General features: G+C 47.1%; 1 protein-coding gene across 1 annotated transcript in view; it reads left to right on the forward strand.

Annotated features, from left to right (window-relative positions):
• The first annotated feature begins 524 nt into the window (after positions 1 to 524).
• Positions 525 to 27,111, forward strand: part of EXOC4 (exocyst complex component 4) — a 323,699-nt gene continuing 297,112 nt past the window's right edge. Inside the window, exons 1-3 of the mRNA XM_081331755.1 lie at positions 525 to 4,150; positions 5,319 to 5,508; positions 14,608 to 14,802. Coding sequence (XP_081187881.1) covers positions 5,440 to 5,508; positions 14,608 to 14,802 — 264 coding nt within the window. The 5' untranslated portion in view covers positions 525 to 4,150; positions 5,319 to 5,439. The remainder of the gene's footprint in view (positions 4,151 to 5,318; positions 5,509 to 14,607; positions 14,803 to 27,111) is intronic.

Raw genomic sequence — 27,111 nt, forward strand, 5'->3', positions numbered from 1 at the left:
CTATTCTATTCTATTCTATTCTATTCTATTCTATTCTATTCTATTCTATTCTATTCTATTCTATTCTATTCTATTCTATTCTATTCTATTCTATTCTATTCTATTCTATTCTATTCTATTCTATTCTATTCTATTCTATTCCATTCCATTCCATTCCATTTCTAATTCTAATTCTAATTCTAATTCTAATTCTAATTCTAATTCTATTCTATTCTATTCTATTCTATTCTATTCTATTCTATTCTATTCTATTCTATTCTATTCTATTCTATTCTATTCTATTCTATTCTATTCTATTCTATTCTATTAATTCCTATTCTATTCTAATTCTAATTCTAATTCTAATTTGATTACACACCAGTCTTATCACTGTATGTGTAGTACAGGTAGCCCTCAACTGACAAGAGTTCGTTTAGTGACCGCTCAAAGTTACCTCGGCACTGAAAAAAAGTGACTTATGCCCGTTTTCACACTTATGTCCGTTGCAGCATCTACAAACCTGGGATCAAAATTCAAACGTTTGGCAACTGACTCATATTTATGACGGTTGAAGTGTCCCGGGGTCACGTGATCCCCGTTTACGACCTTTTGACAAGCAAAGTCAATGAGGGAAGCCAGATTTACTTAACAGCCGTGTGGCTAACTGAAACCACTGCAGTGATTCACTTAACAATGGTGAATAGATTAAAAAAAATAATCAAACCGAAAGCAGCTAACTTGCCATTCTGTGCCAATGACGTTGTCAGACTGAATGAAATCTAAAGTACCACACTACCAGCGGGATCACTTTATAACCATCTGGCCCAAAGGCTGCTGGAATAGTGAGTTTTAATGGTTCTCCGAAAGTCTAGTCAGGTTAGGGCCATTCAGATTTCCAGAGAACGGGAAAGGGAGGGAGCAGGAATTGGAAAGACTCGTCTCGGAGGTCTCTCAAGGTGAAAGGAAGAACGGAGCCCCTTGGAAGCGTCTTCTACCTGATCTTATCCCAAAGATACTCAGGTCCTGAACCCACCAAGTTCTTTAAAGGTGACAGTGGACGTCTTGAATTATACTTGGAAACAGATGATCAGCAATGCCCCGCAGAGTAAAAGTGTGTATGGGGATGGAAAGGAACGGAACGAAATGGAACGGAATGAAATGAAAAGGAAAGGAACGGACCGGAATGGAATGGAATGGGAAGGAACGGAATGGAATGGACCGGAATGGAATGGAATGGAACAGAATGGAATGGAAAGAAAGAATGGAAGGGAAGGGAAGGGAAAGGAAGGGAAGGGAAGGGAATGGAAAGGAATGGAATGAAATGAAAAGGAAAGGAACGGAATGGAATGGGAAGGAACGGAATGGAAAGGAAAGGAGCTGAACGGAATGGAAAGGAAAGGAAAAGAATGGAATGGGAAGGAACAGAATGGAATGGAAAGAAAAAGAAGGGAAGGGAAGGGAATGGAGCGGAAAGAAACAGAATGGAAGGGAACGGAACGGATTGGAATGGAATAGAATGGAATGTGAGAACGACAGAAGAGAGAATGGAATGGAAAGGAACAGAAGACAACAGAACAGAAAGAGAAGACGGAATGGAATGTCTGTGGAGATTCTCAATCATCCTGATCATGGTTATCCCAAAGGTGCTTTTCCAAAAGGCAACTGGACCCTCTTGTTTTTTTTTTTTCCCCTTGAAAAGGTTTGGCTTCTCATCCAAGGATTGAAGAAGCTTCTTTGGACGAGAAGCGAAACGATTTCAAGGGAAAAAAAACAAACCAAGAAAGTCCAGTTGCCTTTTGGAAAAGCACCTTTGGGACAATGGAATGGAATGGAACCGAAGCGATCCGATCCGAACGGAATAGTAGAACGAGAGAAGAGAGAATGGAATGGAACAGAATAGAATAGAATGAGAGAAGATGGAAGGGAAGGGAAGGCCAGTTTGGTCTAGAAATCGGGGAGTGTGAGTTCTAGTCCCGCTTAAGGCATCAGAGCTGGCTGGGTGACTTTTGGCCAATCACCAGGAGACGGTGAATTCTAATCCTGCCTTATGGATGAAAGCCAACTCCATGACTTCGGGCCAGTCTCCGGGAGACGGTGAATTCTAGTCCCATCTTAGGCCCGGGAGCTGACCTGGCGACCCTTCAGCCACTCACAGACCCTCAGCACACGTCACAAGTTTGTTGTTGTGGGGACAATAGACGGAGGAAGGAACATTAGATATAGTCACCGGGAGACGGTGAATTCTAGTCCCACCTTAGGCCCGGGAGCTGACCTGGCGACCCTTCAGCCACTCGCAGACCCTCAGCACACGTCACAAGTTTGCTGTTGTGGGGACAATAGACGGAGGAAGGAACATTAGATATAGTCTGCCCCTTGCGTTATCTATAGCCACCATGAAGGCGGAATTAAAAAATAAATGATGATGGATCATCGGTACCTGATCTGCTGCATTCCAGATCAACTGTGGCTTCTGAGGGCACAGCCTGTTCTCCTGATCAGATAACATTTTGCACACAGATTAAGGGGCTGTTGCGATTGCCATTTTTGATGTTCTTCATAGGTCTGCTGATTGAGCGTGACCCCTAGATTGTATGAAGCTATCCGATTGAAACAAGTCGTGATTACGTGGAAAGATGAATTTCATGCAGCTGAGTTTTATCCGGTTGGCTTGTCTTACTAAGTAGCGCTGACCTTCCGTCACCCTTGTTCTTTATGTTTGAAAAGCCCAGTGTTGACGCAAGGAGGAGAAATCACAAAGTAATTGATTTATCTAGTGCGCTAAGGCTGCTTGTTCATATCCTTCCTGTTTTGTCAGCCTATCGTAACTCTGTTAGGCCCTTTCCCATTTATCCCGTCGTGCCGGGGTGGCTGCTGCTGCCGCCGCCGCCACTAAGAACACCCATACCCGCAAACCGACAAACGCGCGAAAGAAAACACCCTTGTAATTTGACCGCAATTGGTTGCCACTTTCTGCTCCATCTCCACTGAATCCAAGCCTTAGCTAGACAGAGCTTCAGTTGTTTTCACCAGTCTAGAAATGAAAGCCAAATTGTACGGGTTTCGAAAGCTACCTTGACCTTGTGATTTTTCCCTTCAGGTCCCTTGACTGATTGCTCAAAACGGTTAGAGCAGAACTGGAGAAGGAAATAGGCAAGACCACTTTTGCTTCTAGCTCGTGGATTATTATGGCAAGTCAGGGGAGGTGATAGGCCCTATTACTACTTTCTCTGATTACTCATAAACGGTGTCAATCTTTCTCATAGTGTGCCAGGCAGGGAAAGTGCATGGGAAAGAAAAGAAAAGAAAAGAAGAAAAAAGAAAAGAAAAGAAAAAAGAAAGGGAAGGGAAGGGAAGGAAGGAAGGAAGGAAGGAAGGAAGGAAGGAAGGAAGGGAAAGAGGAGAAAGCAAGAAGGAAAAGGAAGGGAAGGGAGGAAGGAAGGAAGAGGGAGAGGGGGATGGAGGAAGGAAGAGGGAGGAAGGAAGGAAGAAATAAGGGAAGGAAGGAAAGAAAAGAAAGAAAGGAATGGGAAAGAAAGAGAAAGAAAGAAAAGAAAGAAAAAAAATGCAAGTAGTTCTGAACTTATTTTCCTTTAGCACAGGGGTCTTCAAAACTTGTCCCTTTTATGACTTGTGGACTTTCAACTCCCAGAATTCCACAAGTCTTAAAAGTTGCCAAGTTTGAAGCCCCCTGCTTTAGCAAGTGTCCGAAGTTACAACGGCACTGAGAAGTGCCGTGATCAAACTTTGGGCGCTTGGCAACTCGTGTGCACAGATAGCCCTCAAATTGCAACGGTTGTTGTGATTCAGGGTCAGCCTGTGGGTTCGGCAGTTGGGTCGGACGACTCAGAGGAGGAGGAGGAGGGGGGGGGGTGTTGAAGAGCATGCTGAGTGGGTTGGACAGCTTGATGAGAGCCCTCAGCCAGGCCCCTCCCACCTGGTCACGACGCAGACCCAGCTGTGTGAGCCTGACAGCGTGGATGAAGATGACCCACAGCTGGCCCTGTTCAAGGACGCCCGACGCAGGAGGCAGTCAATCAGGAGTAAACAGAGGAAGGCAATGGGGCTCCTTGGAAGGAGGCAGAGAGAAGCCACGCCCTGAACTGTATTTAAGGGGGAATGCGTGGGAGGGCTGGTTTGCTGAAGGCAACGCTTGAAAAGCTCCTGTTTCTTGGTTCGTGTCTTGTTCTATTTGTTTTTGTAGCAATAAATTTGGCAGGCGTAATTCCAGCCTCTTGCCTTCTTGTAAAAGGGGTTGTCCCTGCCTTTTCTGCAGGGCCGGTAGCAGGCTGGTACAGAACAACAGGGTAATTCAAGAGGGATAAAGAGAATTGCAGCTCAGTCCAGCCTTGAGAACTTTTAACATGAGAAGGTTGAAAACTAAAGCAAGACAAAGCCCGCTGCAATTCACTTGCCCCTCTCTCTTGAGTTAATCCCTCCTTGAATTGTCCCTTGGCGAGTTGTCCGGGCTGAGACGATTGAGGCAAAACGGTCGGGGTGAGTTGGCCATGGCGAGTTCTTCTAGGCCAGGGGTAGGCAACCTTGGCTCTTTTATGACTTGTGGACTTCAACTCCCAGAATTCCTGAGCCAGCATGGGAGAACTATGGCCCCCTCATGGCTCGTGGACTTCAACTCCCAGAATTCCTGAGCCAGCATGGCTCAGCTTGGAAACCTCTGCCTTTCCCCTCAGCATGGCTGGCTCAGGAATTCTGGGACTTGAAGTCCATGAGTCATAAAAGAGCCAAGGTTGCCTACCCCTGGTCTAGACCAACCTTGGCATCTCTATGACTCGTGGACTTCAACTCCCAGAATTCCTGAGCCAGCATGGCTAAGCATGGAAACCTCTCCCTCTCCCCTCAACACAGCTGGCTCTGGAATTCTGGGAGTTGAAGTCCACAAGGCATAAAAGAGCCAAGGTTGCCTACCCCTGGCCTAGACCTATTGGGTGAAGCTGCCAAGAATCATCTTGTAGAGAAGATGAATCAGAATCAGAATAGAGATGGAAGGGACCTTGGAGGTCTTCTAGTCCAACCCCCTGCTCAGGCAGGAATCCCTATACCATTTCAGACAAATGCTTGTCCAGTCTCTTCTTAAAAACCTCCAGTGTTGGAGCACCCACAACTTCTGGAGGGAAGCCTGATTCACTTCACTGATTAATCGTCCTCGCTGTCAGGAAGTTTCTCCTTAATTCCCAGTTGCTCCTCTCCCCCACTCTTACTGGAATTACTGCTATCGTGTCTAGCCCCCCCAGTCCTTCTGGATGGCGTAAAGATGGGTGGCGTTACAATTGAATTAAATCCAATAAATAGAAAGAAAAGGCTGTTTCTCCCTTCTTTTCCAGGACATTGTCCACCAGCGACAATGTTGAGGACAGAGAACACGAGAAGGCTCGGCTGGAGAAGGCCTACGAAAAATGCGACCGTAATTTGGACGAGTTGATTGTTCAGCACTACACCGAACTTATGACTGCCATCTGCACCTACCAGAGCATCACGGAACGGATCACCACTTCTCGCAACAAAATCAAGCAGGTGAGATTCAAGGCGGGAGATTTTTTTTTTTGTCCTACCTCCCCTCCCCCGGGGCCAAGATCGACTGTCGATGCTGCTGAGATCGGATGTTCTTGCTTGACAACATAGGGCGACCCTTTTAGAGACCGAGTGCCCAAACTGCAACCCCAAAACCCGCTTACGTATCGTCGGGTGCCGGGGGGGCGTGGCCTTTTGGGTGGGCGTGGCCCTTTGGGTGGGCGTGGCTGGAGTGGTAAAGGCAGACTGGGTGGGATTAAAAAGTTCAATCAATTCCAACATTGTGAGATCTTTTTTTTCCCCCGCGAGAAGTTGAAATTGACTGACTAGACCTTTTTTTTTGTTTTTTGCACACGGCGGCGGAGGCCTGAAGCGAAAAGGTTTTATAAAATCCAGCTGAAGGCCTAGGACTGGGGCGACGGCATGCGTGCCCACAGAGAGGGCTCTGTGTGCCACCCGTGGCACGCGGGCCCTAGGTTGGCCACCACGGACATAGGGAGACGTAGCCTTCCTTTAACTCGTCTTATTTCTTTTAGAGCTAGAATTAGCGGAGGCTGGGGGGAGTAGGGAGAACATATCTCAAGACTGTGATCAGAGAAGATCAGAATTTGGCAGCTTGTTAAACAGGAGGGAAAGCTTGCCTTTTCAACTAGTTGGAGAATGTGATTTATGACGTTTAAATTAAGGGAGGGAATTGTGCTTGATACGATGTGTTCAGGGGAGGAGGATTCAGACGTTGGCTTCCAATACGTACCTGGGGAAGCTATGCTACTATATGAAAAGATTCTTTTTAAGGTAAACAATGCCTTGAAGTTCTTTCGAAGTACTGCATTTGTTGGAACCATGACATCGACTGGTACCTTCGAGATGAGCTCAGAGTCACAACCCTTGCAATTGGTGTTGCTGCGTCTTTTACCCGAAACAGTACCTCCTACGACAGGGATGGCGAACCTTTTAGAGACCGAGTGCCCAAACTGCAACCCCAGACCCACTTATGTATTGTCGGGGGGGGGGGTCGTGGCCCATTGGGTGGGTGTGGCCAGTTGGGCAGGCGTGGCTCATTGCTTGGGCGTGGTAACGGCAGACTGGGTGGGACTAAAAAGTTCAATCAATCAATTCCAACTTTGCGAGAATTTTTTTTCCCCCCACAAGAAGTTGAAATTGATTGATTGAACCTTTTTTGGGGGGGGGCACACGGCGGCGGAGACCTAAAGCAAAAAGGTTTTATAAAACCCAGCTGAAGGCCTAGGACTGGGGCGACGACACGCGTGCCCCCACCTGTGGCACGCGGGCCATAGGTTCGCCACCACTGTCCTACGACGCATGCTAGGAGAACATTGAATGAACGCCATACAAATGGAACTCTTCCTCCTTTTCTTCCAAGTTCAGTGATCGGTGCCAAATGCTATACCTGGGCTGAAATCCATGGTGTGTGTGTGTGTGTGTGTGTGTGTGTGTGTGTGTGTTTTGCTGTAGATATGCGTAACGCAGATATGGTAATGTCCTTTCCTGGGCTGCTGGGCAAATTAATTTCCTAAAAGCTAATTGAGGTTCTAGCTTGCCTGGAATCTGCGCTCCCCGATGAGATTTGTTCCTTCCGGTTTCAGTTACAGCAGTGAGAATTTTAAAAAAATAAAATAAAAAATACACTCTGCATGCAGTCAGAATAACCCACTTTATTTACCCTTGGATTTACCTTGAAGCGAAAGCCAGGCGGCAGTCCTCAACTTGCAACCGTAATGGATGCACACAGGTGCAAAACTTACAATGTGTGAATTGAATCTGAATAAACTTTGGCCCTTTGAACTCTGGTGCTGGAGAAGACTCCTGCGAGTCCTTTGGACTGTGAGGCGATCAAACTGGTCAGTCCTAGAGGAGATCAACCCTGACTGATCTTTAGAAGGCCAGATCCTGAAGCTGAAACTCAAATCCTTTGGCCACCTAATGAGAAGGAAGGACTCACTGGAGAAGAGCCTCATGCTGGGAAAGATTGAGGGCAAGAGAAGAAGGGGACGACAGAGAAGGAGGTGGCTGGATGGAGTCACTGAAGCAGGAGGCGTGAGCCTAAATGGGCTCCAGAAGATGGTGGAGGACAGGAAGGCCAGGAGGAACGTTGTCCATGGGGTTGCGATGTGTCGGACACGACTTCGCAGCTAACAACAACAACAAACTTTGGCCCTGGAGGGGGTGTGTGCGGAGGGGTGACTGCTGGACCCAGAGTGGGGCTGAAGGTGTGTTGGGGTGTGGAAGGGAAGGAAAGCTGCTGGGATTTCGGCTGGGAAGGGCCCGTTTCTTCTGGGACCCTTCCTCCTAAACCCCCGTGAACTCTCCAAATCCACTTAGCGCCTCTAAGAGGGATTGAGGGCAGTCTGGTCCCTTCCAAGGAGAGCAGTACATTTCAAGGATTTACGGGCAAGGTTCAGCTCTGCGCCTGGGGGCAGAGATCAATTACACGGAATTGGAAATAAAGCCCAGTCCAGGCTAACTCAACTACAATTAAGCCCTCCTACAGGTCAGAGGCAGAGGCGGAGGGAGAAGGACCTCGAGAGGCTACCTTGAAACCTCCACAGCGGATGAAGGACTTTTTGGCATTGACTGTTGCTGATTAGATTCAGTCCTTGTGTGTTGTAGAGGTTTTCCTTAACCTTTTGGGAAGTGACTCATGGCTTTGTATCTCTTCTCTTCTCTTCTCTTCTCTTCTCTTCTCTTCTCTTCTCTTCTCTTCTCTTCTCTTCTCTTCTTCCCCCTCTTCTCTCCTCTCTTCCCACATTCTCCTTCCTCCTCTCCTTCTCTCTTTCTCCCATTCTTTCTCCTCTCCTCTCCTCTCCCCTCACCTTCTCTCTTTCCCCCATTCTTTCTCTCCTCTCCTCTCCTCCCCTCCCCTCTCCTTCTTTCTTTCCCCCATTCTTTCTCCTCTCCTCTCCTCTCCTCTCCTCTCCTCTCCTCTCCTCTCCTCTCCTCTCCTCTCCTCTCCTCTCCTCTCCTCTCCTCTCCTCTCCTCTCCTCTCTTTCCCCCATTCTTTCTCCTCTCCTCTCCTTTCCCCCATTCTTTCTCCTCTCCTCTCCTTTCCCCTCTCCTTCTCTCTTTCCCCATTCTTTCTCTCCTCTCCTCTCCTCTCCTCTCCTCTCCTCTCCTCTCCTCTCCTCTCCTCTCCTCTCCTCTCCTCTCCTCTCCTCTCTTTCTCCCATTCTTTCTCTCCTCTCCTCTCCTCTCCTTCTCTCTTTCTCCCATTCTTTCTCCTCCTCTCTTCCCCCATTCTTTCTCCTCTCCTCTCCTCTCCCCTCCTTTCCCCTCTCCTCCTCTCTTTCCCCCATTCTTTCTCCTCTCCCCTCTCCTTCTCTCTTTCCCCCATTCTTTCTCCTCCTCTCCTTTCCCCTCTCCTTCTCTCTTTCCCCATTCTTTCTCTCCTCTTCTCTCCTCTCCTCTCCTCTCCTCTCCTCTCCTCTCCTCTCCTCTCCTCTCCTCTCCTCTCCTCTCCTCTCCTCTCTTTCTCCCATTCTTTCCTCTCCTCTCCTCTCCTCTCCTCTCCTCTCCTCTCCTCTCCTCTCCTCTCCTCTCCTCTCCTCTCCTCTCCTCTCCTCTCCTCTCCTCTCCTCTCCTCTCTTTCTCCCATTCTTTCCTCTCCTCTCCTCTCCTCTCCTCTCCTCTCCTCTCCTCTCCTCTCCTCTCCTCTCCTCTCCTCTCCTCTCCTCTCCTTCTCTCTTTCTCCCATTCTTTCTCCTCCTCTCTTCCCCCATTCTTTCTCCTCTCCTCTCTCCCCTCCTTTCCCCTCTCCTCCTCTCTTCCCCCATTCTTTCTCCTCTCCTCTCCTCTCCCCTCCTTTCTCCTCTCCTCCCCTCCCCTCTTCCCCTCCCCTGTCCCAACTTCCCTCCCTCTTTTTTCTTTTCCTCTTTTCCTCTGCCTTTCCCTCAAACATTGGTCTGTTAAACGCTCAGCTGTCCATGTCTGCATCCTCTCTTTCACCCTTTAGAAACTCTGCTGAAGTTTTTATTCCCCCCTTTTGCATGTATTAAATGAAAGAGGTCTTGGCCTGGGTCCTTGAGGCAAAAGCTGGAAAGGGGAGGGGGGGTGGGCTAGAAAACAGCTCTGATGCTTGTGGGTTGTTTTTTTCCAGCCTTCAAGTTATTTCCCCCCCCCCCAGAATTATCCTTTGCTTGAGCCACCAAAGGTCAGCGGGGGTTGGTTATCGGTCTTTTCTTGCATTATTAATCCTCCCATCAGCCTTGAGAGAGGGGGGGGCAATAATACAGTATACATGTGTGAGTGTGCTTGAATGACAAGAGTGAGAAGGCTGAATCTGTCAAGATTGAAAGCCCGGTTGGGGTCTGTCCACAGTATAATCCATCTCTACTTTCTACATTCTAGAATCAGGCATCAAAAAAAACAAAACAAAACGGGTGGTGGTAGAAATAACCTGTAAGCAGATTGACAAAATATTGGCCTACTTCATAATTAATATAGGGCGTGGCTTTCCTCTGCATTTTCAGCTGAGGCTAATGTTTCTGCTCTTGATTTATTAGCCCTAGTATCTAATTAGAAGTCCAGTTGTAAGAGACAAGTTCCCAGATGGCTGCTGGAAAAATCTTTCGAGCAATCTGGGCAGCTTTTTAGTGGGACCAGTTGCCCTAGGGCCTAGGCAAACTGGGATTCCTCCCCGCCCCCTTTGGCTGCACCTGCTCACGTGAATTTCTCACTAGGTTTAATTTGGATTTCTGGGTAGAGCAGGGGTTGAGTTTGGTCTAAAGGACATTGATCAACGCCGTGACTTTTTAGGAAATAGGCCTTGACGGCTCGAACTGCAAAACTTCCTTCGTTCTTCCGTAGACGAATGTTTCCTTAACCCGGGTCATCCGTGACTTCACGGCCACCATTGAGCTCAACATTTCTGTTGCTAAGCGAGTTAGCCGTTCGGTCACTTTTGCCCGATTTTACGACCTTGCTTGCCACAGTTGTTAAATGACTCCTTGCAGTTGTTAAGTTAGTAACACGGCTGTTAAGTGAATCTTGCCTTTCCCCATTGACTTTGCTTTTATCAGAAGGTAGACAAAGGGGGAATCACGTGATTCCGGGACACGTCATTAAGATGAATCACGTGAATTTTGATCACGGGACCACGGCGACGCTGCGGAGGTCATTAACTCTGAAAAAATGGCCATCGTCCCTTTTTTCCCCCCATGCCATTGTGACTTTGAGCAGTAACCAAGCGAACTATCGTAAGTCGAGGACTCTGTGTAAATTGGCTGGGGAATTCTGGGACTTGAAGTCCAACATGCCTTAAAGTTGCCAAGGTTGAAAAACACCGTATTGTAGCATGGGGGCGGGGGGGGGGAATAATACAACCCAGAAAATTGGGATTTGCTCTCAAAGTCTATTTGATCTGAGACTTACTAAAAGGCTGATGCCATGGCTATACGATTTCCCGAAGATGTTACTGTAACTGTGAAATTGGCACCGCATTTGTGCAGCTGTGTATTACCCACGATGCAAAAAAAATGTGAGCATCATCTCGCTTTCTTCCAACACGGTTCCTTTTTTTTTAGATGCCGGTATACTGTCGCCCTGCCTATTTAACTTATATGCAGAGCACATCATGAGAAAGGCAGGGCTAGATGAATCAAAAATTGCAATTAAGATTGCCGGAAGAAATATCGACAACCTAAGATATGCAGATGATACCACTCTAATGGCAGAAAGTGAAGAGGAACTAAAGAGCCTCTTGTTGCGGGTGAAGAAGGAGAGTGCAAAACTTGGGTTGAAACTTAACATTAAGAAAACCAAGATCATGGCATCCGGCCCTCTCAATCCCTGGCCAATAGATGGGGAAGAAATGGAGGTAGTAACAGATTTTATTTTCCTGGGCTCCAAGATCACTGCAGATGGGGACTGTAGCCAAGAAATGAAAAGACGCTTGCTCCTCGGGAGGAAAGCCATGGCAAATCTAGACAGCACACTAAAAAGCAGAGACATCACCCTGTCAACAAAAATGCGTATAGTCAAGGCCATGGTCTTCCCAGTTGCAATGTATGGCTGTGAAAGTAGGACCATAAGAAAGGCCGAGCGCCAAAGAATTGAGGCCTTTGAACTCTGGTGCTGGAGAAGACTCCTGCGAGTCCCTTGGACTGCAAGGCGATCAAACCGGTCAGTCCCAGAGGAGATCAACCCTGACTGCTCTTTAGAAGGCCAGATCCTGAACTGGAAACTCAAATCCTTTGGCCACCTAATGAGAAGGAAGGACTCACTGGAGAAGAGCCTCATGCTGGGAAAGGTGGAGGGCAAGAGAAGAAGGGGACGACAGAGAAGGAGGAGGCTGGATGGAGTCACTGAAGCAGTAGGCGTGAGCTTAAATGGACTCCAGAAGATGGTAGAGGACAGGAAGGCCTGGAGGAACGTTGTGCATAGGGTCGCGATGGGTCGGACACAACTTCGCAGCTAACAACAACAATCCCTGGATATTTGGATAGCTGTGTCCCGTTTCATAGATTTGTCTTGCCTTAATGATGGGACAGCAACTTCCTGCTTATCCAAGCAACTGTTTTAGAAGGGATGTTTTTGTCCTGTCCCCCCCCCAATAGCATTGCTGCATATTTTATTTATTAATTAAATTGATACACCACCTATCTCACTACTACCCATAGCGACTCAATGTAATAAATATATAACGAAGCGCCTCCTAAATTTCCCACCATCTCAAAAGCTGTTGCATCTGTCTTACGGGACTGCATTATCTTTCCGAGCTCTGGAACTACCGTAATATTGTGTGATATTTTTGGGGGGGATCTTGTCGCAGGTAAGGAAAGACTCTGGAGTTTTGTTGTCGCTACCTTTCGGTGTCTTTGCCGGCGTTCACAGCAGCAACGCGGAACTGTACAAGATCGGTGGTTTCTCTTTTTCCTTGTTTTTTTTTGCGGGGGGGGAAAACCCCGACAACCGTGTTTTTGAATATTAAAACATCTCTGGATGTGTGCTTCAAGCACAATGTTTCGCCACTGATAACAACCTCGCCAGGGGGTGTTCCCTGTCTGCGGTGCCGCTGTTTAAAAAGTGAGAGGTGGGGAAAGGAGGCAGTTAGTATTCGAGACAAGACAACAGCGAGAAAAGCCATTAACCACCTTGTGCGCTGTGTTGTTTTTTTAAATTACGTTAAGAGGTGTTCCAGGCAGCCCAGCCAAAATTAGCAGAATAGATTTGGAGTTAAGTGATAGCCGGGTCCCACTTCTTGGCTTTTAGTCTCTTCGTCAGAACTCAACTCTTTCTGCTTTGGAGACTCACGACCTCAACTGCTGTGAAATTGATTTTTTTTTCTTTTTAAAGGGTTTTGTGCTCCTTTCCCTCCAGCAGCGTTATGGTACAACTGACTCTCCTGGCTGATGCTTCGGTGTTTCCCCCTTTGTCATTGGGGATCCTAAACTAGTCAAAGGAGAGAAGCAACCTAGAACCAAGGAGAAATTTCCTAACAGCAGAACGATTTGCCTCCGAAAGTGACGGACGCTCCCACGCTGGAGCTTTTTAATGAAGAGACCGGACAGCCACTTGTCTGGAATGGGAGAGGATCAATAATAATAATAATAATAATAATAATAATAATAATAATAATAATAATAATAATAATAATAATAATAATAATAATAATAATAATAAGAAGAAGAAGAAGAAGAAGAAGAAGAAGAAGAAGGAAGAAGAAGAAGAAGTTGGAAGGGACCTTGGAGGTCATCTAGTCCGACCCCCTGCTCAGGCTGGAAACTCTATCTCCTGCCTGAGCAGGGGGTTGGACTGGAAGACCTCCAAGGTCCCTTCCAGCTCTATTCTGATTAAATAGATTGATAGATAGGTAGACAGACAGACAGACAGAAGTTGTGGATGCTCCCACACGAGGTTTTCAAGGAGAGACTGGACAGCCATCTCTCTGAAATGGTATAGGGTCTCCTGCTTAAGCAGGGGGCTGGACTAGAAGACCTCCAAGGTCCCCTTCCAGCTCTATTTGTAAAATGGGGCCACGCTCACTTAACCATTCTCTTGCTTATCATCGGAAATTTGGTCGTATGTCAAGAACTCATATTACCTTGGAGGTAATATGATGATGATGATGATTGTGGGACTCCCGAATACAGACAGATCGCCATTTGGAACACAACAGGCCAGATATCGCAGTCGTAGAGAACCGAAGCGTACAGCTGATTGATATCGCTGTACCAGGAGATGCCAGAGTCGAAGGAAAAGAACTGGAGAAAAATTCCGAAATACCGCAACCTGGCCATCGAAACTGCGCGATTATGGATGACACGTGTAACAGGGATACCCATTGTCATCGGGGCACTGGGAACTAGGTCCAAAAACTTTACAAAATACGTCAAGAAATTGCAGCTTCCTGCAATAACTCCAGCAAAGCTACAAAAAACTGTGCTACTCGGAACATCTTGCATTTTAAGGAGATACCTGGTTGATACCTAGAATGCTGGCAGCAACCCGTGTGAGCCATTAGTGCCAGTCCATTTGAGTGTTCAGTTGACCGAGTTTCATGTTTAATGAATAAAAGATTTAAATAATAATAATAATAATCAGGGCTTTTTTTCTTATAGAACTCTCAGAACGGAGTTCCGGCACCTTTTTTTGGATGGAACCTTGTAGGGTAGGCAAGGCGGGTTGTATGACATGTGTGAGGCTGTATGACATGCACCTTTTTCTTTTACAAAAAAAGCAATAATAATAATAATAATAATAATAATAATAATAATAATAATAATAATAATAATAATAATAATAATAATAGAGTTGGAAGGGACCTTGGAGGTCATCTAGTCCAACCCCCTGCTTCGGCAGGAAGCCCTCTAGCATTTCAGACAAATGGCTGTCCAGTCTCCTCTTACAAACTTCCAGTGTTGGAGCACCCACAATTTCTGGTGGCAAGCTGTTCCCCTGGTTAATTGTTCCGTCAGGAAATGTCTCCTTAGTTCCAGGTCGCTTCTCTCCTTGATTTGTTTCCATCCTTTGCTTCTCGCCCCACCCTAGGGCGCTTTGCAAAAAAATAAATTGACCTTACCCACCCCCACCCCCGGTCTTCTTTGTGGCAGCCCCTCAACCGCTTTGCGTTTCCCCTCCCGCAGGTCAAGGAGAACCTGGTTTCCTGCAAAATGCTCCTGCACTGCAAGCGGGACGAACTGCGCAAGCTGTGGATCGAAGGGATCGAGCACAAGCACGTCTTGAATCTGCTGGACGAGATCGAGAACATCAAGCAGGTGCCGCAGAAGCTGCAGCAATACACGGGCAGCAAGCACTACCTGATGGCCACGGATATGCTGGTAAGGAGGCCCCACCCCCCACCCCCCTCTCTTGAGGGACAGCTGTCACATTCTCCGTCCGCTAGATCAGGACCGGAGTAATTACCTCTGCCGTTTGCTGGCAGGCTGCATTGTTCTCCTTGCCTGTCTCTTTGTTGCTCTTCTGTCACTCACTCCCTTTTTTTAAAAAAACAAAAAAAACCCCTCACTCTATTAACCTCTCTGGGTGCTTTGAAAGCGCCGATGACTTTGACCTCCTGTCTTTAACCTCCAATTCCTGTCCTCTCCTATCTTGCCTCTTGCTTCCACCTTTCGCCCCTGTTCCTTTTCTCTCCCAACATCTCATTTCCTCAAACTCCCCCCCCCCCCCAGGAAACCTTCGGCTGTCTTGTCTGCCTTCTTGGCGTCTTTTTCTTTTTTTCTTTTTTCTTTTTTTTAACAGCTTGGGAAGCTTCCTTTTAAATAGCCTTTTCCGTACAGTATGTCATTTCTTCCTTAATTTCCATTTTGGAGCAGCCCCTTAGTACTGCTCTCCTGTCGCTTTCTACCTGCGTCTCAAAGTTCTCTCATACATACCCAATCTAGGTAACATCGTCAGGGTTAGAAGGGAGGGGGGATTGTGGAGAGGAGGAGGAGGAGGAGGACTGTGAGATCCTGGGATCCTGAGATCCACCTAAACATCGGCAAGATGAAAGAGATGGTGTTAGACCTCCGGAGAAAAAAGGAGGAACCTGCCCCACTTTACATCGGGGAGGACTGTGTGGAGAGAGTTTCCTCCTTTAAATTTCTGGGAGTCTACCTCTGCGAAGATCTGACCTGGAAAGTTAACACAACCCAGGTGGCCAGAAAGGCCCAACAGAGGCTTCACTTTCTTAGGGTCTTGTGGAAGAACAGGGTAGAACAACGGCTAATGACCCTCTTTTACCGGTCTACTATAGAGAGCGTCCTCTCGTATGCTATTGTGGTTTGGTATGCTGGTCTGACAGCCGCGGACAGGAAAGTATTACAGAGGGTGGTGAGCACAGCACAAGACATTGTGGGCTGTCCCCTGACACCACTGGATGACCTCGCCAGGGCTCGTTGCCTTGGAAGAGTGAGGAAGATTCTCAGGGATGACTCACACCCTGGACGGTATCTCTTTACTCTCCCACCATCCGGTAGGAGATACAGGAGTATAGCCAGCCGTACCAACAGGCTGAAAAAGAGCTTTTATCTGTGGGCTGTTAGGCTTTTGAACGGGAAATAATCTCTGTGAACTTATGCAGAATTGACGTGGGAGGCCGGTGTGTGGTGTAGTTGGTTCACATAGTGTGGTGGGATGGAGGGTTTGTTGTCACTGTGTGTTGGGGGGAGAGAGCACGGGGAGAGGTTCAGCTAATCTCAATGTACACATAGTTGTACTTTGACAATAAAGGTTTATTATTATTATTTATTATTATTATTATTGGATGCTCTCTGAGCTGGGTGGTTTCCTTGCAGACTTTTCATGACCTAAATAGGGAACATCATCAGTGCTAGAAGGGAGGGGGGTTTGCGGAGAGTAGCAGGGGAGAAGGAGAAGGAAAAGGGCTCTAGGATCCTTGGTGCTCTCTGAGCTTGGCGCTTTCCTTGCAGAAGTTTCATGACCCAACTAGGTAACATCATCAGTGTTAGAAGGGAGTGGGGCTTGTGGAGAGGAGGAGTAGGAGGAGGGAGAAGAAGAAGAAGAGTAGGAGTAGGAAGAAGAAGAAGAGTAGGAGTAGGAAGAAGAAGAAGAGGAGGAGGAGGAGGAGGAGGAGGAGGACAAGGAGGAGGACGACGACTGTGGGGTCCTTATTGTTCTCTGAGCTTGTTTCCTTGCAGACGTTTCATGACCCAACTAGGTAACATCATCAGTGTTAGAAGGGAGTGGGGCTTGTGGAGAGGAGGAGTAGGAGGAGGGAGAAGAAGAAGAAGAAGAGTAGGAGTAGGAAGAAGAAGAAGAGGAGGAGGAGGAGGAGGAGGAGGAGGACAAGGAGGAGGACGACGACTGTGGGGTCCTTATTGTTCTCTGAGCTTGTTTCCTTGCAGACGTTTCATGACCCAACTAGGTAGCATCATCAGTGCTAGGAGGGGAGGGGGGTTGTTTGCCCTTTGTTTATATACCAACGGCTTGCCCTGACAGTCCTGACAGTGTTAGTGGGATCTCCTCACCAGCAGTCAACACCCGGAGAAGCCGTGATTAACACCCATGATTAACAATCTCCTTGGTATGTTGAAGGCACTCTCTCTCCCCCATTATGACCCAGGTAAGTACGTTGTGTGAGCGTCCCTACCTTAAGTTCCACGTTCTGGCCCAAAGGTGCTTTTTTTTTTCTTTTCAAAAAGGTAACAGGACTTTCTTGTTGTTTTCTCTGTCAAAACCCTTCGCTTATCATCCCATAGAAATATTTTTCCCAAGGGAAAAACCAAGAAAGTCCAATTGCCTTTTTCAAAAAAAAAAAAAGCATCTTTGGGACAACCCTGAGCTGGCTGGCAGAGAATCTCCACAGACATACCGGGTTTTGGGTTCCTTCTTCACGGAAAGGAAAACACGACAGTCTTGTGATTGGTTTCCTCCTCCTCCTCCTCCTCCTCCTCCTCCTCCTTCCTCCTACTCTTCTTCTTCCTCCTCCTCCTCCTCCTCCTCCTCCTCCTCCTCCTCCTCCTCCTCCTCCTCTTCTTCTTCTTCTTCTTCTTCTTCTTCTTCTTCTTCTTCTTCTTCTTCAGAAAATTGTATTGATTTTCTAATTTTACATTTAAATAGTTGAAAAGCAACATGGCGGCTGAGTCAGTCAATAATTCAATAACCTACAAATATCTGTAGTACAGGTCTCAAACTATTACATTAAATTTTATTTATTTTATTTTATTAATATTTCTATACCGCCCTTCTCCCGAAGGACTCAGGGCGGTGAACAGGGCAAGAATAAAATGCAAAGTTACAAATATTAAAAGAAGATTAAATAGTTGCCCATTAAAAAACAATTAATACAATACGTTTATAAAAACCCCAAAAATCCAGCAATAAAAACCCCAGCAATCCCCCAAATGTTTCCTCTCTTTCCCCCTTGGCATTTACTGTCTCACATTTAAATTAATACAATTCTTATTCTATCAATTGAATAAAAAAATAACTTCCTTACATTCTTCAACAGTTTTTAGTTTAGACATATCCTAGTTGTTTTAACATTCAGTCTGTTTAGACCATCAGTGTCCTGGTTAATTTTTTCCCATTTTTTTAAAATTTCCCACTAATATTTAAATTTCACATTTAATGTTTATAATTTCCAAATTTTAAATAATCCCCAATTCCCCTTTATCACAATTCATCCCAAGATCTAATGTTCAGAATTCTCACCATCTTACACTGACTAGTTAATAATACAATATGATACTCTTATTTTCTGGTAATTTCCAAATATCTTAAATTTAGCAACCCAAATTTCTCTTTATTTCAACATTGAGCACTCCCTCTCTTTTTTCTCTTTATCTCTACTATCTCATATCTGTTTCTTTCTTTTTAGCGCAATAGATAGATGGAAAGTGGAAATTCTGGGGCTTATAGAAATGCAGTCCCCCGTGCTAGCATCCCTTACAAGCCAAGATGATATTGAAAGGACCACACAGGCATCGTCTGTGACCACGTCATATGGATGGGTCAGATCAGGACGTCAGACACAAGTCATGTCGTTGGTGTGACAGTGTGATTACACACAGGTCACCTTATAAATCCCGGAAGGTGGATGCAATCATTCATCCCCCAGGGGCTGATAAAAATATAGGCCGTGGCTATGTCAGCAACCATCCTCAAGCTCCTTTGCCAACAGCCCTGTCTTGATTCTTAGAAAGACGGTGAAGAACAAATGTCTATGCTCTCCTTTGGGGGGAACATTTTTAAAAGGGGAAATCGTTCAAGGGTTGTAATTTTTCTAACCCTGTCCTTTCTTCTCAACAAACCTGGCAAGAAAACAGCCAAGCTCAGAGAGCACCAAGGACCCCACAGTCCTCGTCTCCTCCTCCTCCTCCTCCTCCTCCTCCTCCTCCTCCACCCACCAACAAACCCCACCCCCTTCTAGCACTGATGATGTTACCTAGTTGGGTCATGAAACGTCTGCAAGAAAACATCCAAGCTCAGAGAGCACCAAGGAAGCCACAATGCTCCACCTTCTCTTCCTCCTTCTTTCCCTTCATTCTCTCTTTCTTCCTCTCCTCCTCCTCCTCCTCCTTTCCACAAAACCCTCTCCTTTCTAGCACTGATGATGTTACCTAGTTGGGTCATGAAACGTCTGCAAGAAAACATCCAAGCTCAGAGAGCACCAAGGAAGCCACAATGCTCCACCTTCTCTTCCTCCTTCTTTCCCTTCATTCTCTCTTTCTTCCTCTCCTCCTCCTCTTTTCCACAAAATCCTCTCCTTTCTAGCATTGATGATGTTACCTAGTTGGGTCATGAAACGTCTGCAAGGAAACCACCAAGCTCAGAGAGCACCAAGGAAGCCACAATTCTCCACCCTCTCTTCCTCCTTCTTTCTCTTCATTCTCTCTCTCTCTCTCTCTCCTCCTTCTCCTCCTCCTCCTCCTTTCCACAAAACCCTCTCCTTTCTAGCACTGATGATGTTACCTAGTTGAGTCATGAAACATCTGCAAGAAAAAAAAGAAGCTCTGATAGCACCGAGGACCCCACTGTCCGTTTATCTTCCTCCTCCTCCTCCTCCTCCTCCTCCTCCTCCTCCTCCTCCTCCTCCTCCTCCTCCCCACAAACCCCACTCCTTTCTAGGTACTCCCACATCATACTCCCTCCTAACACTGATGACACTCCTTAGTTGGGTCATGAAACATCTGCAAGAAAGCAACCCAGCTCAGAAGCACCCGGGACCCTCGATTTCAACCCTGAGCAACAAAGATCCTGTGCAAAAAAAATAATAATGATAATTTCCCTTTGGAGTCTGCGATCTCCTCTCTTTTTAAATCCTTCCTGTTGTAGATGATCTAGACGGGAGCTCTTTTAAGTTCAACCTTCTTAAGCCTCTTTCTAGCTTCATATCAGAATGAAGCCGTAATTGGGTCCTTGCTTCTGGGCGACTCTTATTGTTTTTCATTGTCTCAATTGTATAAAATAATTATTAAACTGTCAGGGATGCATAATGTGTGTGGGTTTTTTTTCTTTTTTTCTTTTCTTTTGGATCTCCTTGTTCTTTGTCCTCAAGGCAAACAGCTGTTGGCTTATCGAAAGTCCACCCCCCCCCCAAAAAAAAAAGGATTCCAGGAAGGCAAGCGATCTGTCTCCTGAGAAATGGGGGAAGTGATAAATATTGTCGTCTGTAGCTTTGTGATAGGTGCTGTTGAAATTAGACCTTTGGAGGCATTGTGCGCCTGGATGCAAACACGGTAATGGCCTAATTTCTGGAGCCGCATCGCATTTCTGCAGCCTGTCCTTTGTATTCCACTCACATTAATTGAAGTAATTTTGCCACTGAAGCGTGTTTCCAACCCCTGCATTTAAATTGAAATTTTAATTCCCTCATTGTTTGGCCAAGACGTCTGAAGATGGCTTGTTACAGGTTTCATTATCACTCAAAACACTCCAGCTGCTTCTAATGTGCCATGATTAATTCTGGGAAGACTTATGAATGTAAGGAAGGAAACCTTTCTCCCCCCCACCCCAGAAGCCGGAGCAAAGATGCAAAGGCATCTTGACAGCGGCTGGCACTTGCGTGGAGCTAGATGAAGAGGAAATGCGCGTTGGCAGCGGGCTGTCGGGACCCGCTTCAAAGGTGCGGAAATGAGCTTTCCCAAGTTATCAGCGGGACGTTCTGTCTCAATGTGCCAGGACTACGTTCAGTAACAATGATTTGGAAGGCTGCCCTAGGTGCCACTCGTGTGCGAGACGATGGTGCATCCTGCTAGCCAGGGTAATGCCGGTGCTAACAAATAAGTTGCGTTGTTGTTGTTAGCTGCAAAGTCGTGTCCGACCTCTCGCGACCCTATGGACAACGTTCCTCCAGGCCAGACATGTCAAACACAAGGCCCGGGGGCTGGATCCGGCCCGCGAAGTGGTTTCATGTGGCCCGCGAAGCCATTCTGGAAACAGTGAGGGAACGGCCCCCACTGCCTTGGCCCTGGCCCAGAGACCCTCCCACTGCCAGAGATCCTCAGATCTGTCCAGGCCCCCATAGGCACCCTTGATGCAAATGATGTAGAGCTGGCCACGCCCACCCAGTAGGCCATACGCACTCTAGCCACGCCCACCCAGTAGGCCACGTCCACCCTGGCCATACCCACCTGTCCCCCTGAGGGCAACCGCAATGCTGATGCGGCCCTCAATGAGATTGAGTTTGACACCCGTGATCTATCTCGTCTATCATTATATATCTGTCATCTATTTCTATCTCTCCATCCGTCTGTCTGTCTTTCTATCTATCTGTCTGTCTATCTATCTATCTATCTATCTATCTATCTATCTATCATCTATCTATCTATCATCTATCTATCTATCTATCTATCTATCTATCTACCCATCCATCCATCCACCTACCTACCTCCCCCCATCTCTCTCTCATTCATCTATATAATCTATCTATCATCTATCTGTCTGTCTATATCTCATCTCATCTCTCCTCTTTTATTTATCATCTATATATACACACATGTATTTCTGAACCATTTATCTCTTTGAAAGAGGGTCTGGTCTGTCTACAATAAAATATCAAAATATAAAACAGTACATACAAATTAAAACTTCCAAGAGTAAAAAAAAACCCCACTATTTTTTTTTAAAAAAAGACCGTTTTTATTTTGATTTAATTTCGATTGAATTCATAATTCACGTTGGGATCCTTAGAGTGACTTTTTTTTTCTTCCGTGGTTATCCGCCCACTCTGGATGTGTACGCTTGTCTGCCTTCCACCCCGTGTTGCGTGGCAGCCCCAGCCATCCATCGTTCTCCGGTAAATGTGTCTCCTGAGTTGAGCGAAAGCACGTATGCCTTTGATTTAAAGGGCTGCCCCGAAGACCCTCACCCTAACGGTCCCAGCGACACACACGACACACACGATCCCGTCTCCTTCAACGGAAGGCAATAAATGTCTCGTCTGGAGAAAAGCAAAAAAGGGGAGCTGACATTGACCGGGGTCGCCCATTTTAATCTGGCGGGCTGGCCTCGGTAAATATCTGACCTTCATCACACACTGCGGGGGGGGGGGGGCTGATTAATAAATAAGAGTTACACTACCCATTAGCCCCGGTGACTAGATTTAGCATCGGGCCTGACGCCTGGATCGAAGGGAAGAAGAGCGATGGAGGGGTCAAGGATTTGGGGTCCTGAGGAGACCAACGACTGCGCAAGAGACTTCAGCGAATATAATTTGGCCTTTGGTATTTCTTTTTTTCTTTTTTTCTTTTTGGAGGCCATCAGGCTAAAGTAGAGTAGCTTTGTGGCAAATGAGCTTCAGGGACCTGACGCCTTCCTCTCCGTCTTTGAGGACAGCCTTGAGAGAAGGTGCACGGGCAGGAGAGGAAGGCCCGGGCTTTCAAATTAGCAACCCAAGGGCGCGTAATTTCCTCGGGGTTGAAAAGGAAGGGGAGAAGGGAACTTCGATAAGTTGTACCAGCTTACTACATAAAGGCTACTGGTGCGTGTGAGGAGTCCGAAGAATCAATACTGTTCGGACCGTGAAAGGGACTCGTCTAACCGTTTTGGTCTGGTGGCGAAGGCACCAGGCTAGGAACTGGGAGAGTGGGAATTCTAGTCCTGCCTTCGACATGAAAGACAACTGGGAAGTTTGTGGAAATTGCCAAGAGACGGTCAGTTCTGATCTCAACTTGGGCACGAAAACTGGCTTTGTGATTTTTTTGGGCCCATCACCAGGAGATGGTGAGTTCTAGTTTTGTCTTAGGCGTAAAAGCTGGCCGGTGACTTTGGGCCAGTTACCCATCCTCCTTCCTTCCTTCCTTCCTTCCTTCCTTCCTTCCTTCCTTCCTTCCTTCCTTCCTTCCTTCTTCTCTCTCCCCTTTCCTTCCTTCTTCTCTCCCTCCCTCCTTCCTTCCTTCCCTCCCTCCCTCCCTCCCTCCCTCCCTCCCTTCCTTCCTCCCTCCCTCCTTCCCTCCCTCTCCCCGCTCTCCTTCCTTCCCTTCCTCCCTCACTCTTCCTTCCTTTTTCTCTCCCTCCCTCCCTCCTTCCTTTCCTCCCTCCCTCCCTTCTCTCCCTCCTTCCTCCCTCACTCACCCCGCTCTCCTTTCTTCCCTCCCTCCCTCTCTCCCTTCCTTCTTCTCTTCCTCCCTCCCTCCCTCCCTCCCTCCCTCCCTCCTTCCTTCCTTCCTTCCTTCCCTCTCTCGCTCTCTTCCTTCTCTCCCTCCCTCCCTCCTTCCCTCCCTCCCTTCCTTCTTAGAAGGAAGAACTATTAGGTTTGTTGGCTGCTTTGAATTATTGATAAAACTAAAGTTAGGATATACTTAAATAAAATACAAAGAAGGAAGCACCAGGCCTGACCACTAAAAAGGAGCACTCGTTTTAGCAGGCTGAAATTCTCTTTTGGGCAACTTCAGTCTGGCTACGTCCAGAGCGGCCAACAGCCTGGGGAGTCGGTCGGTCTTTTTACCCCTTGCGTTTGCTGCTCTCTTTCTTCCGGAGGACCCTAACCCCACCACCCCTCTCAAATATTTGGGGAACGGGTAAAGCTGTTATTTCATTCATTCCACCCCAAAGAAGCCAAGAACGTGCCTCGCCTTCAAAGGTGGAAGGAGAAGGGAGCGCCTCGGAGCTGGCGGCGCGAGAGAGCCTGGGCGCAGCCGGCCAGATATATATATATATTTTATTAGTATTTATTGCCCCTAATCCAATTTTCTGATCCTGTTTGCATTTGTGTCTGGCTAATTTCATTGCAGAGACGGGAAAGTGTTTGGAAGCAGAAGAGAGAGAGCATCAGCGGAGAATCACCACCCCCCCGTCTCCCTTTGTAATACCATTCCGCCTTGGCTTCCTTTAATATACTTATCGATAACTTCATCTTTTCCTGTTTAATCCGGCGAATCCCATTATCTGAGATGTTCTGTTGCATTAAGCGGTTAGTGCCTGCCCTCGGCCTCCTTGGCGTCGGCGGCACGGGCTTCGCCGCCTCCTCCCCACCCTCCCCTCCTCCCGGTTAACGCGTCTGTGAGCGCCAATCTCTCCCCGGTATTACCCTTCGCCCGTTGGCTCGACTAATAACAACCCTTCTTTTTAGACCGACGAAAGTTTATGAAATAAGAACTGGGGGGGGTGGTGGTGGTGGTAATGAAGGTGAGGAAGTCGTGGTGGTGGTTGAGATTTGGGCTCTTTTCCGCACTGCAAGAGCTTCCAAGCCACAATGTTGCAGGTAACTCCTTGACTTGCAACCGTCCGTTTTAGTGACCATTCGCAGTTACAGCGGCACGGGAAAAAGTGACTTAACGGCCGTTTTTCAGACTTTTAACGACCGTTGCAGCATTCCCCCCCCGTGGTCGCTTGATTTACATTCGGACGCTCGCCAGCCGGTTCATATTTATATACATGATTTTAACTTTTGTTGTTGTTGTTTATGAAATACAGGCCGTCCTTGATTTACACCCATTCATTTAGCGAACCAGCCCGAAGATCTCACTCCAGGGTTTGAAAAGAGCATCACAGGGAGTAGAATATTCCGTATTGAAATATTCAGCTGAATAATTGAAATAATTGACTCATCTTACTGACTCATCTCTGATACCTTAACACAGGGGTAGGCAACCTTGGCTCTTTTATGACTCATGGACTTCAACTCCCAGAATTCCTCAGTCAGCATGGCTCAGCCTGGAAGCCTCTCCCTTTCCCCTCAGCATAGCTGACTCAGGAATTCTGGGAATTGAAGTCCATGAGTCATAAAAGAGCCGAGGTTGCCTACCCCTGCCTTAACGGAATGACGGAATAATGGAACACAATAACAGAGATGATGATGATGATGATGATGATGATGATGATGATGATGATAATTGGAAGGGGCCTTGGAGGTCATCTAGTCCAACCCCCTGCTCAGGCAGAAAACCCTATACCATTTCAGACAAAGGGCTGGCCAGTCTCTTCTTAAACCCTTCCAGTGTTGGAGCATTCACAGCTTCTGGAGGCAGGTTGTTCCACTGGTTAGTTGTTCTCACTGTCAGGAAGTTTCTCCTTAGTTCTAGGTTGCTTCTCTCTTCGATTAGGTGCTTAGCAACTTTAAGGTGCGTGGACTTCAACTCCCAGAATTCCCCAGCCAGCGTGCTAAGTGGGCAACTCTGGGAGCTGATGCCCACACATCTTAAAAGTTGTCAAGATTGAAAAATATTAATCCAGACGATCAAATAGGGTCACCTCTGCTGTCTGCCTGGCTTTGCGCACACTCTGTTAAGTAAGGAAAACAACATTATTATTCAGACGCTGGTTTCATTACTTCATCCTAGGGAATGAGACTTTCGTGGCTTCTTCCAAATCTTACTCACTGTTGGGATAAGGAAGATATTTTTTAAGCATGCAAAGGGAAACCCACGGGTCTTTTCGAATGTTTTTGAGCGTGCTGTCTGGGTTGTAGCCATTCTTCATTCCCTCTTTCCTTTCTTCAGAATCAAGATTAGAATAGAGCTGGAAGGGACCTTGGAGGTCTTCTAGTCCAGCCCCCTGTTCAAGCAGGAGAACCTATACTGTCTCAGACAAGTGACTGTCCAGTCTCTTCTTAGAAACCTCCGGTGATGGAGCGCCCATGATTTCTGAAGGCAAAGCTGTTCCATTGGCTTGTTGTCCTCACTGTTAGGAAATTTCTCCTTAATTCCAGGTTGCTTCTCTCCTTGATGAGTTCCCATCCGTTGCTTCTTGTCCTGCCTTCGGGCGTTTTGGAGAATAGCTTGACTCCCTCTTCTTTGGGGCAGCCCCTAAGATATTGGAAGACTGTTACCATGTTCCCCCCAGTCCTTTTTTTTCTCTAGACTGGCCAAACCCAAGTCCTGCAACCATTCTTCATTATGTTTTAGGTCGTACTTACTTCAGGTTGTCCTTACAACCACAGTTTGGATTAGAATTTGGGTCATGAAGTGATGCAGTTCTTAAGCATATCGTCCTGAGACTGGCCCAGATTTTATGACTATTTTTACTGTGGTGGTTAAGAAGGAAGTCTGCAGTCATTAAACAAATCAGGTGGTCCTTAAGTGAATGAGGGGATCATAAGTCAGGGGTCTTCAAACTTGGCCCTTTGATGACTTGTGGACTTCAGCTCCCAGAATTCCTCAGCCAGGCACACGTGCACACTGGCTGAGGAATTCTGAGAGTTGCAAGTCCACAAATCATCAAAGGGCCAAGTTTAAAGACCCCTGCCCTAAGTGAATCAGGCAATCGTTGAACGAATCTGGCTTCCCCAACTGCCTGTGCTTGTCAGACGCCCGCTGGGAAGGTCGTAAATCTCACTCATGTGACCGCATGACACTGCAGACGTCACAAATGCCAGCAGATTGCTGAGCACCTGCATTGCAGTCCCTTGACTGCAGGAGTGGTGGGATGGGTCGTAACTTTGAGGACGGCTCACAGGTCACTGTTTCCAAGACCGGTCGTAAGTCCAGGACTACCTGTAAGTCAAATGGCTTATATAGACCTCTCTTGCATGGCCCTATAACTTACCCATGGCTGGTGTCATTGTCTGCTGTATCTATTCTTTTCAGCGGTGCATAAACCTAGGTCTTCACTATTAAGCTTGAAAATTTCTGCCTGGTTAAAATGTTCAAAACACTCCAGAATCAATCTGAACGGGATAGCAGAGTTGGAAGGGACCTTGGAGGTCTTCTAGTCCAAGCCCCTGCTCAGGCAGTAGCAATAGCTGAACTGGTCAGGATCGAACTGCTGGCAGTGGACAGAGTTAGCTTGCAATACTGCATTTTAACCACTGTGCCACCACAGCCCTTCCTTCCTTCCTTCCTTCCTTCCTTCCTTCCTTCCTTCCTTCCTTCCTTCCTTCCTCCCTCCCTCCCTCCCTCCCTCCCTCCCTCCCTCCCTCCCTTCCTTCCTTCTTTCCTTCCTTCCTCTTCCTCCCTTCCTTCGAACTTAGCAATAGCACTTAGACTTATACACCGCTTCACAGTACTTTACAGCCCTCTCTGAGCGGTTTACAGAGTCAGCCTGTTGCCCCCTCCCAAAAAAAACCCCATCTGGGTCTTCATTTTATTGACTTCGGAAAGATGGATGGCTGAGTCAACCTTGAGCCGGTCAGGATCGAACTGCCGAGCCGCTGGCAGCCGGTAGTCAGCCTGCAGTACTGCATTCTAACCCCTGCGCCACCACGGACATCAGCTTGCCTTCCAAAAGTACTGTTTTGATGTCAT

Source organism: Vipera berus (genome assembly GCF_964194415.1).
Source record: "Vipera berus genome assembly, chromosome: 6".
Lineage (NCBI taxonomy): Eukaryota > Metazoa > Chordata > Lepidosauria > Squamata > Viperidae > Vipera > Vipera berus.